General features: G+C 31.2%; 1 protein-coding gene across 1 annotated transcript; it reads right to left on the minus strand.

Annotated features, from left to right (window-relative positions):
* Positions 1–304: 304 nt before the first annotated feature.
* On the minus strand, positions 305–18,905 carry LOC105348754 (uncharacterized). The gene is made up of 16 exons (XM_066077885.1): positions 18,807–18,905; positions 16,941–17,620; positions 16,510–16,725; positions 15,942–16,070; positions 15,558–15,775; positions 15,023–15,172; positions 14,654–14,817; positions 12,206–12,229; positions 10,841–11,110; positions 8,528–8,706; positions 6,319–6,353; positions 6,116–6,168; positions 5,623–5,987; positions 3,040–3,208; positions 2,816–2,857; positions 305–1,246 (listed from the first exon to the last, which is right to left on the minus strand). Exons 2-16 carry the CDS (start codon positions 17,578–17,580, stop codon positions 1,141–1,143), a joined length of 2,760 nt encoding a protein of 919 aa, XP_065933957.1. The 5' UTR covers positions 17,581–17,620; positions 18,807–18,905; the 3' UTR covers positions 305–1,140.
* Between the last annotated feature and the right edge of the window lie 732 nt (positions 18,906–19,637).

Consider the following 19,637-nt stretch of genomic DNA (forward strand, 5'->3'; position numbering starts at 1 on the left):
CAATTCCGGTTCTGATTATCAGTGATTACGTTAACGACAATAAACCTCAATTAGTTTCTTATAAATGCAGGTTAATTGTTCCCTTTATACTTAAAAAAACTTTATTGATACTAATTGCTTCATACAATGACGGAATTACTTTTTGGACTCCGATCCTGGTTGTGATGTCCAATGAACGAATTATCAATATTTGTGTCAAACGTTTCAGCTAACCCGTCCTTTATCAAAAGATGATGAAACTGTATTTTTATCTTACAGATTTCTCTGAAATGGCACTTTTGTTAGAAAAAAAAACTATGAACAATATAGTAAAGTTTACTTTATTTCAAGTATTAAACATAGAGCATGTTAAGTGAGACATATCACGGTCATTTATCACAGAATATTCTTAAAATAACAATATTAATAGCATTGCATTTAAATGAAAAAACAATCCCTGGTGTATATATACATGTACTATTAAGAATTATTCTGATGTGATTCTAATCACGTATCTATGCATATACTGATTACTAAACCTGTCAAAAAAAGTCATAAACGTATACAAATGTTAGCACGTTAGAAAGCTCCGAATTTCGTACTGAAAGCATAAATATGACTGCGAAATATGATCACGATATTGTGTTCTTTAAGTACAAACATAGAGATGAATACTGCACCATACACCCAAAATGAATACGTGTGAATTGAGTAGTGTTGTAGTTTTAAAATTTATGCAAATAATCTCCAATGTTAAGAGCAGGTGGTCGTTAGTGGCTAAAACCTACCATGATACACAGCCATGATAATTTGATTTGACGCACATGCTAAATTTGATGAAAAAAAAAATAATAAAAAAAAACTAAAAAAAAAAATAGGATGCCTCCATCATTAATCTAATTAAAATAAGGTCATTATATAGCACATCCTAACTACAGGTTTTTTCGATTACTTCTTTTAACATCTGAATAAGATAAATGAAAAACGTTGCAATTTTTACCCAAGTTCAGTGTGTTTGTAATTTACAACACATAAGCATTGAGTAAAGTCATTTAGTGGGTGATCCAACAAAAATGCATGCTAAGAAATCTATGATTATAAATTGCTACATTTTTAAAGTGTTTTACTTTAAATTCTGAAAAATTATCCCCAAAAGTTCGTTCACATAATGGCGCAGGTCTTGCTGTCGTTAGAGGCAGCATTTTGTTCCTCCAACTCCTTCCTCTGTCTGACCAGTCTTTGATGTTCTTGGAACTGGTGAACATCCCTGAATTGAAAAAAAAAAATCAAATTACACAATCTCTCTATTGATTGGCAACGTATATCATACGTATGACCCGGACTTTATCTGTGTGACTGATTCCCGAGTTTTGACAAGAACTTGAAAGTAAAAAAAGGTAGATAAGTGCATGTAAATTTTGTAAGCATAAGAATTAAATCTTTTTTTAACTCAAATGAAAACAAAAAGTAACCAATCTGATAGTGTTTAATGCTCGTTTTTAAATTAATCTAATTCTCGTAACATAATATAATGACAGGATATCATATATCAATCTCATTTTTTGGAATCCCCAACATAATAATCGTTTTTATGAATTATAAAAGGAACGGTGATTATAAATCCTTTACAATACTCAAACCAAACAGTGACGAAGGTTTCATACAAGTGAAAGGATTATTGCGTACATATATTACACAACATTAAATAAATGGGCAAAAACAGCTGTTGGGAAGCGGTGTAAAACATTAGTAACCTCTTTTGTACACGTTTAACATTTAAATTCTAAGAACATGAGGTTGACCAAAAGTAATACATTTACACATAATCAATTACGAAAGAACAAAATTAATGCAATCGTTAGACAAGGTTTTAATCAACACAATTTTGCTTCTGTTAACTATTAAAACATGAACATACCTCATAGAAACGATGTCATTTACTTTTAGAGGAAAATATATCATGAATTAAAATTTGACCATGATACCTCTTCACAAAATTACTACATTTCAACCAAAGTGGTCAGTATAAATTTCGGTACACATCGGCAAAATTTGAATTGAAAAAGTTGAATAGTACTCCACAACTATGAAATATATGAATGCACTTGGTAAGACAAAGAAGCAGGGATGTGTGAGCAAGGAAAGCGAGGATTAGCTTCTGATGCATGATACCTACTCATCAGCAGCGGCAGACTCTACACTGAAAGAGAGGAGGGAGCTATGAAGCAGACACTACAAGAGAAGTCTATCGATGAACAGAAATCCGTTTCACGACTTTTGCCTAATTGCTGAAATTCAACAGACTTATTGACAAAACATTAATATTTTTATATGTCAAACCGTTTTCATGAGGAATTTGAAAAAAAAAAAAATCTTTTGAACAAAAGTCTTCATTAAAAAAAAGTCTTATGAATGTCTATCTCGCACTACTACCTGTGTCTAGTTTTAAAAACCTTAAGAATATGTAAATTAGACCTCAAAAGAACACCAAAAAACAAAACTAACAAACAAAAGGCGCAAAAGAAACTATACATTGAACAATTTGATTGATTAAATAAATAAATGCACTTTAAAAAATTGCGAAATTGATATCAATTACTTTTAATTCCCCATCTTATTCCTCTACAACAAAATCATGTTACTATTTTAAGAAGCCGGATAGTATATGAAATGGTACGCACGCATTGTACATGTACTTTATGCCAAAACAAAAATAAAATACGATGAAATAAAAGGATAACATAGGAATGAACACACTTCAATTCTCTGGACAAAAGAAAAATAATAATTATAAAAAAAAAACCCTCAAAATGCTTATTTATTCCATATGTTATACCGTTTTCTAGCCCGATATGAATTGGTGTCAAAACTGGCAAGACTAAAAAAAATAACTGATTAATTGCAAATATTCGAGCAACATTTGAAGAAGAAAAAAACTATCTACAAATCGATGTTTCCATGAGGCATGAAAAGCTAGGATCGTGCTTGATGTATATACATGAACATTATACACCATGATGTTAAAGGTTCATAAAAACGGACACGGTAGTATACACTTACTTCACACCTCTAGGTAAATCAGAATAGTTCTGAAATCTTGGCCCTTTCTCATAAGTGGGCGTGTCTATCTCGAATTCACGTGATCTTAAAGATTCACGTGATCTTGCTGAGTCAGTCCTGGCAGGAATGGACTGGTACAGAGGGTCGTCATCCTCAGGTGAGCCTTGACCTTGCAAAAAGAAAGCTTTACATTTTTCATTTTCTTCGTTATGAAATTCCTCTATCTTAATGGCGAATCCCTATCACACTTGCCCTTGCATACTTTCCTCATTTCTAATTTCTCTAGAGTATTCATTTTGATTTTTTGATTTTTTGTTGTGCTTGTGAATCAAATATGCATACTCTTAAAAAGAATGTGTCACAGTCATTTACTTTTAATAAAACTAAAAAAGTGTAAAAACAAAAATAAAATCAAAACCGTATAATGATTTAATACACAATTTTTTGATACCAAACCTAGAAACTGAGAATAAGTACTCACTGAGTCAAACTTTGAAAACACAATTCTTTTGAAATAATTTCGACATTAATTGTTTAAAATTTCCGTTGAGGTTCTGTATTCCTTAATTCTAAACAAAAGAGTAACAATCAAAAAGTTTTTCGCAAGTAAATCAAATTTATTTAAACTGTTAATCCTTTGCACCAACTCAGAGTAGACAGAAACAACTGTGGAAAGTTTGACCGATGTAAGTTTGGCTTCAGTCTACTCTCAGTGTAGGTTCGTAATCTTTACTAAACGCAAGGATTTTAAATGGTGTTTCATGGTTATCAAAGTTCAAAACACCATGTGAAAATAAGTCAAATCCAAAAGATAACTTTGCTAGATATTTTTAATGTTTGGCAAAGAAGTTTATAATGACTATTAATGTCAAATTTATAGCCAGCGTTAGTAAATAAGTGTTAGCATGTGCAAGCGATATATGCAAAACAATGAAAACAAAATTGACATATTAATTAGTAAAAAAAAAAGTAACACGACATAAAGAGTATAGAAAAGCAAAGTACATAAAGAACTTAGCAAACATAGCATACACAAATAAAACAGGGGACAAAAAGTAAAAGGCAAGCTTATTGCACAAGTTATTTGTACAAGCATGAACAAAAATATACTAGTAAGAACACACATTAACAAAGAGGGCAATATGCCACATTGCTCACATGAATGACAGTCTGAATCAATTATAACAATGTCATTGCTATTATATTCCCACTTTTATTTCCAGTAAGTCCTATTGACTTATGGTGAACTTATCACCCCTCATAAAGCATCATATTAGTCCAGTCATCAAATGATCTCAAGCTTATACATAAACATAATACATGTGATACAACTTCTAATAAAATATACCTACAGGTTGGCTTTCAGTGTTTTGAACGTCAATCTGAAATCTTGTGCTAAGGTTTTTTTCTCATGTATACAGTATTTTGGCAATCTCAATGTAATTCAAGCAGAAATCTCAAATCTTATGAAACAATACTGACCATTTCCTGGGTGATTTTTATATTCAAAGCTTATCTCAGACATATTTAAGAAAATGAAACAAAATATTTGAGGCTGATAGTTTTCAAAGAAAATAATAGCATCATAACATTAAATAAATACTTCTATTTTGAAATTTAATTAAGGTGTGAAAGGTAAGTATATTTTTGTAAGGATTTTTGTTTGAATTCATTTTGTTTCTTGTTACCTGGTAGTAACAACATGAGATATTCACTGTGGAAGATGAAAACATGAGCAGTTATTGCCCTGTACAACAATGTTTGTAGAGACTTCACACTCCAGACTTAGAGAAATTTTGATCAGAAAAGCTCACTTGAGCGTTCATCTCAGGTGAGCTAAAATGACAACACAGTAATAATTTCATAATTATAAAGGATATGAAAATTATTAGATGTAAATTAATAAAAAGACAGAAAAGATTACAGTACAACATCGATGACATTGTTTGAAAGCAAATGACAATCTTGTGTATGCTTTCTTAGAAGCATGGGGGGGGGGGTAATTAGTCACTGCTACCCAACAATGAAGTGCATAAAAAAGATTTCTTTTGACTTGTGAACTTTTTTTCTAATACCACTATCTTCTATATACTATACACACAAGAAAATAAAGATTAATGTTAAAAACATATATAAAAATGGTATATTTAGAGTAAAAGGTAAATTTTCAGCAAACTACAATGAAGCAATTCTATATTCTTGACAACTAACACCTCTACAGAAACTCATAGACAAGCCCAGAAGACAAGAATATCAGAGACAAATTATATACAATCAACCTCATTTTCATCTAAACCTTTACGTAAGGTTTATTAAACTTGAACCAATTTTGTCCTTATTCTAATTTGCATCATCTGATTCACAAATATTTAAGAAATGCCATTCATTAAGGGGGCAAATAATAAAAGTTTTATTGTGTATCCAAAAAATCTTGGCTTTTGAGCTAGGACAAAGACTTTTTTAAGCAACGAGAGCCAACCAGCAACACTTGAAGATTATAAAGGGTCTGCTATGCTGTACAGTCCTATTCTACTGGGTACATAGCAACATAGAGAAGTTTATGCTTCTGTGAGTGAACAATACCTTGCATTGTACCCATTTCTATTTCATGATATGTCCCACTAGCCTGCAAGCCCCCACTTTTCTTAACCAGGGATTGACCGACTTCATCATCATTTTCATCATCGTCATCATCATCATCATCATTGCTTCCCTCTGAGCTACTGGTGCTATCTACTTGATCACTCAAGAAATTAGGATGATGAGAGCTATGATCAGGATGCTTGACAAGCTTTTTACCTCCTGGTCTGGGAGATTTAGAGTGTTCCACATCTGCATAATGAATTCTCTTTTCCTGCACCTTCCCTGGCGACTCGTATGTACCTGCCAGTGGTTTAGTAGTCACGGGAGGGGACTGAGTTGGAAGTGGAGGAGCCTCATCCTCTGAGCTGTACAGAGAAATAAATGAAGTTTCAATATGTGATTGTTGATGGTAAAATCTGATTCGTTAACAAATATACTAAAGTCAACAGTCTGTTTTGATCATTTTTTCTTTGTTACAGGTGGTGATTCTTACCTATCAGGGTCACTTTCTTCTTCATCTTGCCTTTTTTTGAAACTTCTGATTGTCTATAAAGATAACACAGATACAGCATGTAATTAATTTCCATAATTACAAATCACATGATTATGCAATTGGGGTTCAAAAGAGGAACAGTCTGAAAATCGATCTGCCACCAATTTGATATGTAAGTACCATACAGGAGTTAACTTGATTACCTGAGGAGTGCTATCCGAGTCACTGTCCGAGCTCCCTAAAAAGACAAAATCATTCCCAAATAAGATCTGGTGTAAAAAGTTTGAATTGACATAAAGAGGAACAAATTCTTTAAATATCTTTAATGCTTTTTATAATGATTCATAAATGTACAAAGGTTAAACATGTATATGCCCTTGTTTTTTGCAAAATGGCAATGGTAGAAGATTTCACTGCATCTTAATTTTAACCAAAAAACTGATTTTCGTAAAAGATCCAAGTTGTAACTTGTGTTTTTGAATTAGCCCCATTTTAAATGAAACATTGTTAAATAATATCATCTGGGATTCATATACTCTATACCAGGCTTGGGGCGAATTACATTGTAAAGTAATGCATTACATTACCATTACTTCATGAATTTGGGCATTAAATTACCATTACCATTACTTGATTTTCTTGAAGTAATGCATTACATTACCATTACATGAGTAAAGTAATGCATTACCATTACCATTACTTTTTTTTAAAAGTTTCAAATATACAACATTCTTTAACATATCTACAGCTTCATGCTCAGTATCAGGTTCAAATTCAATGAATAAACAAGAGTAATTCTATATTTGCTCAATATACATGTATAATCATTGTGGCAATATGAACAACATATTACATAAGTAAAATGATATTTATAGACATTTGGCATGATACAATATCAGATATGAAATAGAGACACAGGATAACATGTGTAACAAAAAACAATTTATGAAATAATGTTGCGGTTTTTAAAAGCTAAATATAGATATATCCCCAGATTACACAAATCTTTATAATTTCGGACACTTAATTTTATTAATTAATGTTATAAACAGATGATTTTTTCCCGGTTATATTTCTTCAGATATTTTAATCGTATTTCATTTTACGGAGGACACTTTAAGACAAAAGATTGCTGTTGCACTTTAGGATCGAAGTTTCAAAGGGTTCATCTTTTAAATGCATCCATCTTCCGGGCTATGCTAAATAAATGTTTTGCAGGAGCAGTCAAAGCTTGGACTGGAAAATACTGTTTGACAATCTTTATCTTAGGATATATTAAGTGCAATAATAGATTAAATACATAAATCTTGTATTTTCTATCAGTCCGAACTAATGTACAGTGTAAATAATATACAAGAGAGAGAGAGAGAGAGAGAGAGAGAGAGAGAGAGAGAGAGAGAGAGAAAGAGAGAGAGAGAGAGAGAGACACACACAGAGAGAAAGAGAGAGAAAATAAGTAAGATTATTTTCAAATAGGTTATAATATTCGAAGTGATATTGATTTTCATCATGGATGGACAGTGCATTCATTTTGCTTTTAAAGGTGCATGTCTGTCTCCTATTCTATTGTGACATAGCGAAGGGAAGGGGATTGGGGTGTTTAGCACTTCTTATAACAATAGATTGTTTTGATACTTAGATTATCCTGGGGGCATAGTGTGTTGTTGACACATTTCTTATTGAAGTGCAAACTAATTGGAGTAAATTGTTTAAATGATTAAAAACTCTTAATAACAACACTCTTAAAAATGTTATGAAATTGTGCTGTTATCTTAGTAATGTAAACAATTCAAAAATGAATTTTAAAAAACCTTTTTTAATAAAACATGTACAATTAAAACATTTTTTTCTCAATTAGAATTATTTCTTTCTTCTTTAAAAATAAATTTAATCAAATTCAATTTCAACTATTCATTTATTCATCACATTTTTTTAAAGTGAACATGCATAAATATGCATAGTAATGCAAAGTAATGCCATGTAATGCCAGCATTACACTAGATTTTGGAAAGTAATGCATTACATTAGCATTACTTGTAATGCTAACTTTGTGGCATTACACATTACTAGCATTACTTTGAAAACATGTAATGCATTGCAATGCATTACCATTACATTTAGCATTACCCCAAGCCTGCTCTATACCATGCGAAAAATATTTGTGAGTATTTCTTGCCACAAAAAAATCATCAATCTGTGGTTGTTATAAGAACACTTGTGAAGATAAGGCTTGATGAAGAAAAATAAGTGTAGCAAACCAGTTTATCTCCGAAATAAAGTTGTCACCAAAAAAGTTGTTTTACAGTATATTATATACATTTGTACATACATGCATACATCTATCGTGTCAATCATTTCACTTTTTAACATATTGATTTCAATGAAATAATTCATGTAATAAGTCAACCATACCCTGGCTGTGGAGCTGTTTTTTCATTGCTTCTTTGACTGCTGTTTGATCATCTTCATCTTCCTCCTTTCTCGCTGTGTCTTCATCAGATTCTGATGAATCTGAGCTTTCTGTTGAAACATTGTGGAGACCTTGAACTTGAGCTGCTTTTACACTTTGCCGTCTGCTTGTATTCTTTATACTTTAAAAAGAGAATTGTACATTGTATGTTTATGTTCTAATAATCAGGCTTGGGGCGAATTACATTGTAGAGTAATGCATTACATTACCATTACTTCATGAATTTGGGCATTAAATTACCATTACCATTACTTTATTTTCTTGAAGTAATGCATTACATTACCATTACATGAGTAAAGTAATGCATTACCATTACCATTACTTTGTTTTAAAAAAGCAAAGCTAATAAAGAGTTTTTGCAAATGTTTCAAATATAAAACACTCTTTAACATATCTAGGGGTTCATGCTCAGTATTAGGTTCAAATTCAATGACTATACAAGAGTCATTCTTTATTTGCTCAATATATAATCATCTTGTGGCATTATAAACAACATATGTATTACATAAGTAAAATGATATTCATAGACATTTGGCATGATCCAATGTAGAATACGAAATAGAGACACAGAATTACATGCATAACAAAAAACAATTTATGGAATAATGTTGCGGTTATCAAAAGCTAAATAGAGATATTTCCCCAGATTACACAAATCTTTATAATTTTGGACACTTAATTGTATTAATTCATAAACAGATGGTTTTTCCCAGTTGTATTTTTTAAGATACAGTGTTTAAATCGTTTTTCTTTCTACTGAGGACACTTTAAGACAAAAGATTGCTGTTGCACTTTATGATCGAAGTTTCAAAGGGTTCATCTTTTAACTGCATCCTGTTAGTTTGAAAATCTTCCCAGCTATACTAAATAAATGTTTTAAAAATACAGGAGCAGTCGAAGCTTGGACTGAAAAGTACTGTTTGATGATCTTTATCTTAATTAGGATATATTAAGTGCAATAATAGAAAAATACATGAATCTTGTATTTTCTATCAGTCCAAACTAATGTACAGTGTACTTAATATACAAGAGAGAGACAAGAGAGAGACAAGAGACAGAGTGAGAGTGAGAGAGAGAGAGAAAGAAAATAAGTAAGTAAAATTATTTTCAAATGGGTTATAATATTGGAAGTGATATTTATTTTCATCATGGATGGACAGTGCATTCATTTTGCTTTTAAAGGTGCATGTCTGTCTTCTATTCTATTGGGACATAGCGAAGGGAAGGGGATTGGGGTGTTTAGCACTTAATTCTTATAACAATGGATTGTTTTGATACTTAGATTATCCTGGGGGCATAGTGTGTTGTTGACACATTTCTTATTGAAGTGCAAACTAATTGGAGTAAATTGTTTAAATGATTATAAACTCTTAATAACAACACTCTTTAAAATGTTATGAAATTGTGCTGTTATATTTAGTAATACATGTATTAACAATTCAAAAATGAATTTTTTAAAAGCTTTTTTAATAATACAATTAAAACATTTTTATCTCAAGTATTATTTCTTTCTTCTTTAAAAATAAATTTAATAAAATATAATTTCAACTATTCATTTATTCATCACATTTTTAAAAGTGAACATGCATAAATAAGCATAGTAATGCAAAGTAATGCCATGTAATGCCAGCATTACACTAGATTTTCAAAGGTAATTAATTACATTGCCATTACTTGTAATGCTAATTTTGTGGCATTACACATTACTAGCATTACTTTGAAAACATGTAATGCATTGCAATGCATTACCATTACATTTAGCATTACCCCAAGCCTGCTAATAATCAACTATTATGGGAGGAGTTTTGTATAGTAATCAAAACCTTTTTTGAAAATAGATCATTTTTCAAGTTTATAAACATTGACAGATTAATTTATATATAGAATGATATATATGCACTAAGTCATTGTTTGAATGTGAATTGTTTGTGACAGAGAGAGACCTTGTATGACGTACAAATATTTTTCTTAAGCTGACATTTTTAGATCTGCTGAGTGAAGCTGACTTTAAAACAGCCTGTTTTTTTTAACAATACATGTTATATTATAATTCCAACACATTTAATTGATAATTCAAAAGGATTGGGCAACAGGCTATGCCAATGTAAACCCTCTCCTATCAATGTTATATTATACATTGGTAATTCATTCCTGTCTGAAAATGGTGACTTAATTCAGGGGTTTTTGGGATTTCCTTTTATTACATGTAATTTGACTTAAAAATATTTTGTTAAATGAATGAGTGAACTGTTCACCTGTTGGAGCTAGCCCTGCTCTCATCCCTCCCTCGCATGATTTTGGGTGTCTCAGTTTGATGAATGGTCTTGTCAATGTCAGAGTCTTCTTCCTCCTCTTCCTCCTCATCTGCCTCCTCCTCTGAATCTTCTTCTGATTCTGATTCAATGTCAATCATGGAGCTCCTTGTGCTTGATCTGAATGTGTCTGTAATAATGGTGTCCTTGCTCAAGCCTCTGGCTACCTTCTCATACCGCAGTGATGAGCCTTTCCTTCCCACTGGTACAAACCTGTGGAAAGAATAACAAATTTTAAATCAATAAAACATTGTTGGCATATTTAAGTTCAACAGTAACAAAATATATTAATATAAATGATAAAGTAAGAAAACAATCCTGACAAAATTAAATATGAACAATGCTTGAAACATTTTCACTAGCATATTTAAAATGCAATAGATATTGAAGATTATAATTAATTGGCAAATAAGAGAATAACCTTGTAACGCCTATTTTTGTTGAGAGCAACAAGGAAACTAAAATTTCTCTTTAATTTTGACACTATTACTATAACCAATATCTAATTTGGCTCATATAAGTAAATTAACGAAAAAAGTTTTATTCAAGTACATGTATTAAAATATCTCAATTAACATTTCTTTAAGAGAAAACACATATTCAATGGTGATGGTATGTTCATACGATCAAAAAATTCTTCAAATGCACATCACACAAAATGCAGTCATTTTTTTCTTCAGAAAATCCATAATTGCATAATTTATGGTAGCAAATTATATTTCTCTTGCATAAAAAAATCTGCATGGTTCCCAGCTATAATCTACCAATAATATATATGTGTTGCTTTTAAGAAATTTTATTTTCCAAAATATTAAGTTAATTTTTCAGCAGAGATTGAAGAAAAAATTGTTAATTGCTGCTTTTTAAAAGAATGAAAGTAAAGCTAAGTCTCTCATTATATTTGTATCACAAAAAAAATTAAAAAATTAAAGAGATTTTAAAATTCATTCAGCATTAATGTATGATAACCCAAACAGAATATAGTTATATTATATACACCCATGGATCAGTAAAATATAATGCTACAAACACAATGCCTAACCATCTTAGCTACAACCAGCTCTAAATATATAGGTAGCTGATACATGTATAATATATATATGAACAAAAATTAAATCAACAAAGATACTCAAAACTGGTTTAGAATTGATTATATTTTTTCAAATGTTTTCAAACATCCCTTTGGTTGATTAAGTTTATAGATGTGAAAGCATGCAATCATATTATTGTTGTATAATGAACATTTCATGAATGCCAATCATTCGTGATAGAAAAAAAGGCTTGCATGATCTATGAACTAATATTTACCCATAGCTGACATGTTTAGCCTTGCTGTTGAAAAAAAATACAATACAAATATTTTAATGTATTGAAATGTATGACAAGTCATGCAAACCAGTAAGAATAAGCACAAATTACCTTGTATTTGAGAAAATATGTATATTAGAGATTACATGTACTGTATATCCAAAAACTAACATGCAAGCAAGTTATCATAAATGCTAGTATGGATGGTAATGAAATTGTTGGTTAAATTTCTTCTATTGGCCTAATTTACCGGCAAGTCTTTAATTGTTCTCCATTTTATTTTGGGCACTCTCAAAGAATTCATATTATACATTGATTACAGATTGAAGTAGCTTAGTAATTAAGCATACATATTTCTGTTGTGAGAAATGTTTGCGACATTCATGAACCAATATAAAAAATTCTGGCACAAAAATAAAAGACATACGTACGAAAGACGAATAGGGCCACTTAAGAAAATATTTTTATCTCGTAATTACGAGGTAAGATCTCGTTATTACGAGTTCATCATCTCGTAATTACGAGAAAAGATCTCGTTATTACGAGTTAATTATCTCGTTATTACGAGTTATTTATCTCGTTATTACGAGAAAAGATCTCGTTATTAGAAGAAAAGATCTCGTTATTACGAGATAATTTTTTCGTAATTACGAGAAGAAATCTCGTTATTACCAGAAAAGATCTCGTTATTACGAGTTAATCATCTCGTTATTACGAGAAAAGATCTATTTAAAATGTTGCGTTTCATTATTCTAATCCTTTTATGTAAAGTGTATGAACTACTGCAATGTCTATTGATATATACATACTTTGCATAATCATCGTTTAAAAGCGTACGCATAATTTGATATAAAATCGGATCAAGCAGTTTTAAAGAAATTTCAGAAGAAATAGCATAGCAGATTGATTAATAAATTCATCGAACTGTTTATCAATAATTATGAAGGATACGTGTAATTTGTTTTCAGACTCCAAAATGTTAGTATACAAAATCAATTATTTTCAATATACATGTAGGTTGTCTATAAACATATAAAACACAAATTCGGGTAAATCGTGTATATCCATATCCATGACTGAAACTATAAAGTCATTAAAGATATCTGTAACTTTTACGACTATAGGACTACCTGGTATTTACTTCGTAGTGGGATTATAATATATATAAGTTAAATAGTAAAATTACATGAAGTTCTTTCCTTTTATTCATATAAGATAAAATGTCAAATCCAGTTATTGATATGTAGAAATTGATGAAAAATGATTGTTGTTATCTTTAAATATTAATCAAAATTGAATCAACGTTTCTTGAAAGAAAAAGACTGAAAGGGTGATCCAGTCGAATTCTTTTCAGAAACGCACCATTTTATGTAGATCTTTTCTCGTAATTACGAGATATTTTCTCGTAATTACGAGATAATCAACTCGTAATAACGAGATCTGTTCTAGTTATTACGAGATCTTTTCTCGTAATAACGAGATAATTTACTCGTAATAACGAGATCTTTTCTCGTAATTACGAGATAAAAATAGTTTTTTTTATATGGCCCTATTCGGCTTTCGTACATACGGTAGTCAGTTTACATTTTTATGAGCTAGAAACACCACAAACATTTAAGGGATTTCTCTAAACGTTTACATTAAATAGCAAGCAAGAACCATGTTAAATAATTAATCAATGCAATCCCATTACAACTGAAAGTTAATCTTTAAAGCAATCAAAAACAATGGAAGTGACTGAAAAATAAATACAAAAAGGCGAAGAAATGAATTGAAAGTTTGTCATGGATAGATAAATTTCAGCCCCCTTGACAGTTGTCAGGAATTTCATGCAAAAATATGAAAACAATGCTAAAAATATTGCCAACTATTAAAGAAAACTATTTATAAACTTTAAATATTGGATGTGAAGAATATGGAATGGACCGCATGCCTTTTTCAAGTGCTATATAGTAGTGATCCATGGACACATTTGAGTAATGTTTAAAGGAGTCATGAGCATCAGTGGCCTAACAGCATTAATGATTTTATAGCTTGTATGATTTTATACTTTATAGATTGATTATAAGGCTAAGAAGATAACATGTCCTGGAAATTCAAAGTACAGCTTAAACAGAATTACCAGTACATAAAATGATTTCATATTTAGGATGCTGCATAGAAAAAATGTTTCATTTGTATAAACTGCAAACTTTATCTTGTCCTATGAAACTCAATGGTAACTGTGATGGAATCACTACTCTTTGGAGATATCAATGGACTGACAAAATCCTGATCCTGTTTTATATCAATTATCTTTACATGTATATGCCAAAATGCCCATACTTCATTCATCAGTAAATTGAACAGCCATTACATTCATGCAATTAAAGCTTGTAAAATGAGTGATTCAAATCACTAAGGATTTAGTGCAAACCAATCCATTGAATAAGCAATTGATTGTCTTACTGTTTTGGGGTGCTAAATCTGAAAACCAATGTGTTTGTTAGTAAAAAAAAAAAGTTTGTGCAAGAGCATTCTAAAATATATTTGAAACATGAATTTAAATAAACAAAAGTCTTGTATATTCGTTGTTCCTGTATTTTTAGGCTAGTCTCAACTGACGGTCCCATTCAATTTTTCATATGAATGTCTTGATACACGTACCAGTAATCTATTCATGGCTTGATAAAATTTACCATACAGATTTGGTATATAAATATGATCTCGTAACATATAGAATATAATTGATATAAAAATTGAATAATCTATAGAACAGAGAAAAAAATGCAGGTGACTTTCATATAGTTCAAGCTGATATACAGGTAGATTGATTTAGTAGAAACGATGTAAATCTTGCCTTTCATGCTTAGGAGAAGATCCAACTGCAGCCATGGGGCTGGATTGTACAGGAACGGCTACTTCCTTCTTTATGAATGACTCTTTCACTGGAGTTCTCCGAATAATTTTGGCCTCACCACGATTTACCTATTGCATAAATGTCTAGTGTTTATCAAAATTTGATTTTGCTAATGTAATAGAGAAGAATTTGAATTAATAGCTCAGAACTGATACAACATTCTATACAACAGCTTACTGACCCATCCTCACTACAACAGAGGGCTGGCTCAGCTTCTTTAAAATATTCTTTACAACAACTATAACCAATCAAACTTAAGAGCTAACTAATTAATTTTTTTTGCAACAGCTGACCAACTTACTTTCTTTACAACAAATATTATTATCCACCCTCTTTTATAACTTCCTAGAAACCATGAATTTAACCAAACGTCTTTGCAACTAGTACAACTTCATGACTCTCCTTCCTTATATAAAACAATGGCCATTACCCATTACCCTGACCAACATATACCTTTTCTACAACTGGAGCACTCTCCTTCTGGACCTGAGTCTGTAGAGCCAGTGTTATCTTGGCCACGATTCTGTTCTGTGCCACGGTGTTGGAGGGCTCTGATGATGCTACCAAGGTCAGGGCTTTCTGAAAGTACTCCACTGCTTTCTTGATGTTCTTCTGGTTAAACCAGACAGCCCCAAGTCCTTCACACACTTGCCATTGAGTCCTCTTATCATCTGAGAATGTGATGTCAAATATGTTTATTTGTAATTCACTTGCGTTTGATACCAGAAAAATAATTATAAAGTTATTTAGCTAATAAATGTGTAAATGAATTTTTTATCAAAATTATCATGGAATGTCATTTTCAACACATGGATGTATTTTATAGAATATTGTTACCTGAATCTTTTGCTGCTTGAAAAGCATGAAGAAAGGCCTCTCCAGCATTATGGATGTCTCCAAGCTGACTGTATGCAAAAGCCATGTTTGCGAAGCATTGTCCTTGACTGGTTCTGTTGCGCAATTTAGCTAGAAAGAGTTAAACAATGTGTTTATACTTATTAAACATTGACTTTTTAACAAATAAAGTAGTTTTTTAATATCTGTGGGCTTCAAATATTGGTGATATTATACAGTTTACAGTTTTGAGGATTAATAAATTTGTGTAAAATGGTTTATCAATAACAACTGTTGTAGAATATCAAATACTTCAATGAGCATTTGATTTAAATTTGTGGATCAACTCAACGATGAAATTTGATGAAATTTGGTTTTTTTTTTCAACAAACATATTACTTATAAAACCAATGTTGTAAAATAATTGACAGAATCATCATTATATCACTAAGTCTACACACACACACACAAAATATGCTCTATTATTAACAAAAAAGATGGTTTTTTCATGATGCTAAAAGGAATTAATATAAAAATAATTCCTTTATTCAATTTAACATGCTATACGTACCATACATATCTGCAGCTTTTTCATGGTACTCCACCGCCCTTTGGTAATTCCCAAGGAAGTTGAAGGTGGCCCCCAGGTTCTGGAAGATGACAGCCAGTTGCTTGCCATCTCCTGATGGTCCCTCCACCATAGGGAGAGCCGACTCAAAGCAGGACACTGCTCTGTCATACTTTTGTCTCTGGGTGAATATCAGTCCTAAATCATTGAGGATTGTACCTAAAAAAAGGAAGTGATTATTTATTGAGTGTACCTCCAGATTTACTGAATTTGAAAATTTCATTTAAGAATCCAGTCAACGCAAATAAAGAAAATACTTGAAAACCATACCAAAATCTAAATATTTATTAACCAAACTAACTTCTGTAGATTGAAAAATATTTAATATTGAATATTGTATATATATCAAATACTTTTGATCATATGAAACCTACCAATGTTCACAGATGATCCACAATTTTCAACTAGCTTTAGACACTCCTCTGCAGATTTTTCTGCCTCCTCTTCCAAACCGTTTGCAAACTGCTGATTTGCCTTTTCTGTCAGAGCCCATAATTGCTTTGCTGGGTTCTTTAAGATATCATACGCCTGAGCTAATTGATCAAAAGTATCCACAGCAAACCTGTTCTTGGTCTTGAGATACAGCTGCCCTAGCTTCTCCAGAGTTTCAGCCTCCATCTGGACATTATCCCTCTCTACTTTATACTCCTCCAAAGCCTTTTTGAAATTTCTGACTGCCTCCTCTGAATTTCCCACATTCTCGTACCCAAGTCCTAGGTTGAAGAAAAGGTCCCCATTTGACCTTCCCTCTCTGGTATTGTCTGGGGGAAGCGCTTTGTTCAGGATTTCAATTCCCTTCTTGCCATTCCCTAAGGCAATGTAGACAGCACCTAAGTTGAATGCACAAGCTCGTTCTGTATAACCATCATCCTCCAGTTCTCTTGAACGTTTGAAGGCATACTTGAACGACTCTAGTGCTCTCTCTGGGTGGTTGTTTTGAAGATCTTGAGTACCAAGTTTAGAGAATTTTTCTACTTCAACAGCTGGGTTTAGCAGTCTTTGATCCATCTTCATTTTCCAATTGTGGTGCACATTAATAAATGTAATTCATAACCTGTAAACAGAAAGTGCAATGCTGATTTATCAAGTCATGTTTAGTATGTAAATGATCAAATATAAAGCTGTCAAACTGAAATCCATGTAACATATATCAAACAGGGAACACAGTGTTTAATTAAGGAATATATTCAATTTAAGTTATACAAATATAAAATGCGTAGGGACAGTTTACGCTTTAAAAACCGCAATTTTTTTGGCTATTAGTTGGTGATAAATAATGTCATTTGACATTAAATTGTGTAAAATTCAAATGAAACTTCAGGCGGATTGATACGTTTTTGATGCTAGTGTTAATGCTGTGATGTAGGCAATGTACGTCAATTCAAAATATTTTTTTTTACCTAATCAGAAAGTGCATTACAACCAAAATCAAATTATTTAAATATGAAATTTTATTTAGTCTGAAGTGATGATTAAGAATCTGTTTTAATCTAGCTCTTTTCTTGGCAAATTGTTCGGAGCATTGTTACTTTGACTGAAATTGTCCAGCGATTCTGCTCTACTTTCATGACGTCACAATGTCTAAACTAAGCATGCAACTTTTAAACTATTAAATAAATAAATAGGCGGATCCACTGCATGTGCACGTTTCTAAAGCATATCTGATAGTTAAGTTGTGATCATAATATTGGCTTCACTGTACAGATTACCCAACCATAAAATATAAATGTTTATATTTTATTTTTATTCAAATTTTGTTATCAATATGATTTACCATTTTATAAACAACCCTGTAATATTCTTCATTATGAAACATATGAACCTTTGTGTATTAATTCATATTTATGCTGTGTTCGCTCAACAGTTGCACCATAAAACATATTAAACTAATTAATATAAATCAAAAGCTACACCGCCAACTTATTACTCCCCCGCAATAAAGGTCAACATTTCATAGTACCTGTTTTGGCACACAGCCATAAATTGATTTTGTTACAGTCTGAGTTGGAGTAGTAAATTGGCAAGTGTTAATTAATTGGTATTCATGGCAGGGGCTAAGCCCTTTTGACCCCGTGCTCTATGTAAAACGGGCATATTCCCAAGGTTGTGTCACTATGCATCTGTTATGGTTTATTTTATTCGGCATAGTGAAAACAACCTTTTAAAAAATATTAAGGCATGCATAAATAAAAATACTATTTGTAAAATTCATAACCATTGCACATGGTACAAACTCTTACCATAATCAGTTAACAGGCATCAAAGAATGTCTACGCAGGTACTCTGACGGCCATATTGTTTTCGAAGGTTTCATGGCAACATTTGGAACTTCGAACCCGATTTTAATAGTATCGTAAATTTATGTTTCTTGAAACATATACATGTAATAATGTGAAATACGATTTCTTTGTTGAGTTTTAAAAAAGATACTTTGAAACATAAACAAATGAAAAAACCTAACCAAAAATTTTATTTGACGGTTCTTATGACATTATGACTTCATTATTGAAACACGTGTAGAGGTTTTTTTTTTAATTTAAAACTTTACTTCAGTCTGAAAATAATTTCATGTTATATAGCAATAAAAACATTGATACATCTTATAAATATCATATTTACAATAGCAAGAGGAATAAATTGGAAATTTTATCCAATTAAATATTTATGAAAAAAAAATTATTTAATATTTTTGGTGATATAAATATGGAATAAATCTTCCATGAAAATTTTTCACCGAACCGGAAAAAGATATCTAAGGCAAGTTCAAAGCATAAAATTGAAGATGGACTGCAAAATTTAAACAATCTTCACTTTTTTCACTTTAAAATTTCAAAATTTCCAGTACAGTTCAGAATAACAGGTCACTGATCCCTTACAAAATAACCACACATATGATATTGAGCAAATGCAGCAATTAAAAAAATAATTGAATTTGCTATATCAGTTTTAAGGAATTTGATTCATCAACAATGTAACAATAAATCATAGTAATTAAAACTGTTATGAAAAGAAATTCAAATCCAACCTACTATCAAAAATGCTGTATTTCTTTAAATAAAAAAGAAAGAAGA

This window comes from Magallana gigas, chromosome 3 (assembly GCF_963853765.1).
Source record: "Magallana gigas chromosome 3, xbMagGiga1.1, whole genome shotgun sequence".
In the NCBI taxonomy this organism is placed as follows: domain Eukaryota; kingdom Metazoa; phylum Mollusca; class Bivalvia; order Ostreida; family Ostreidae; genus Magallana; species Magallana gigas.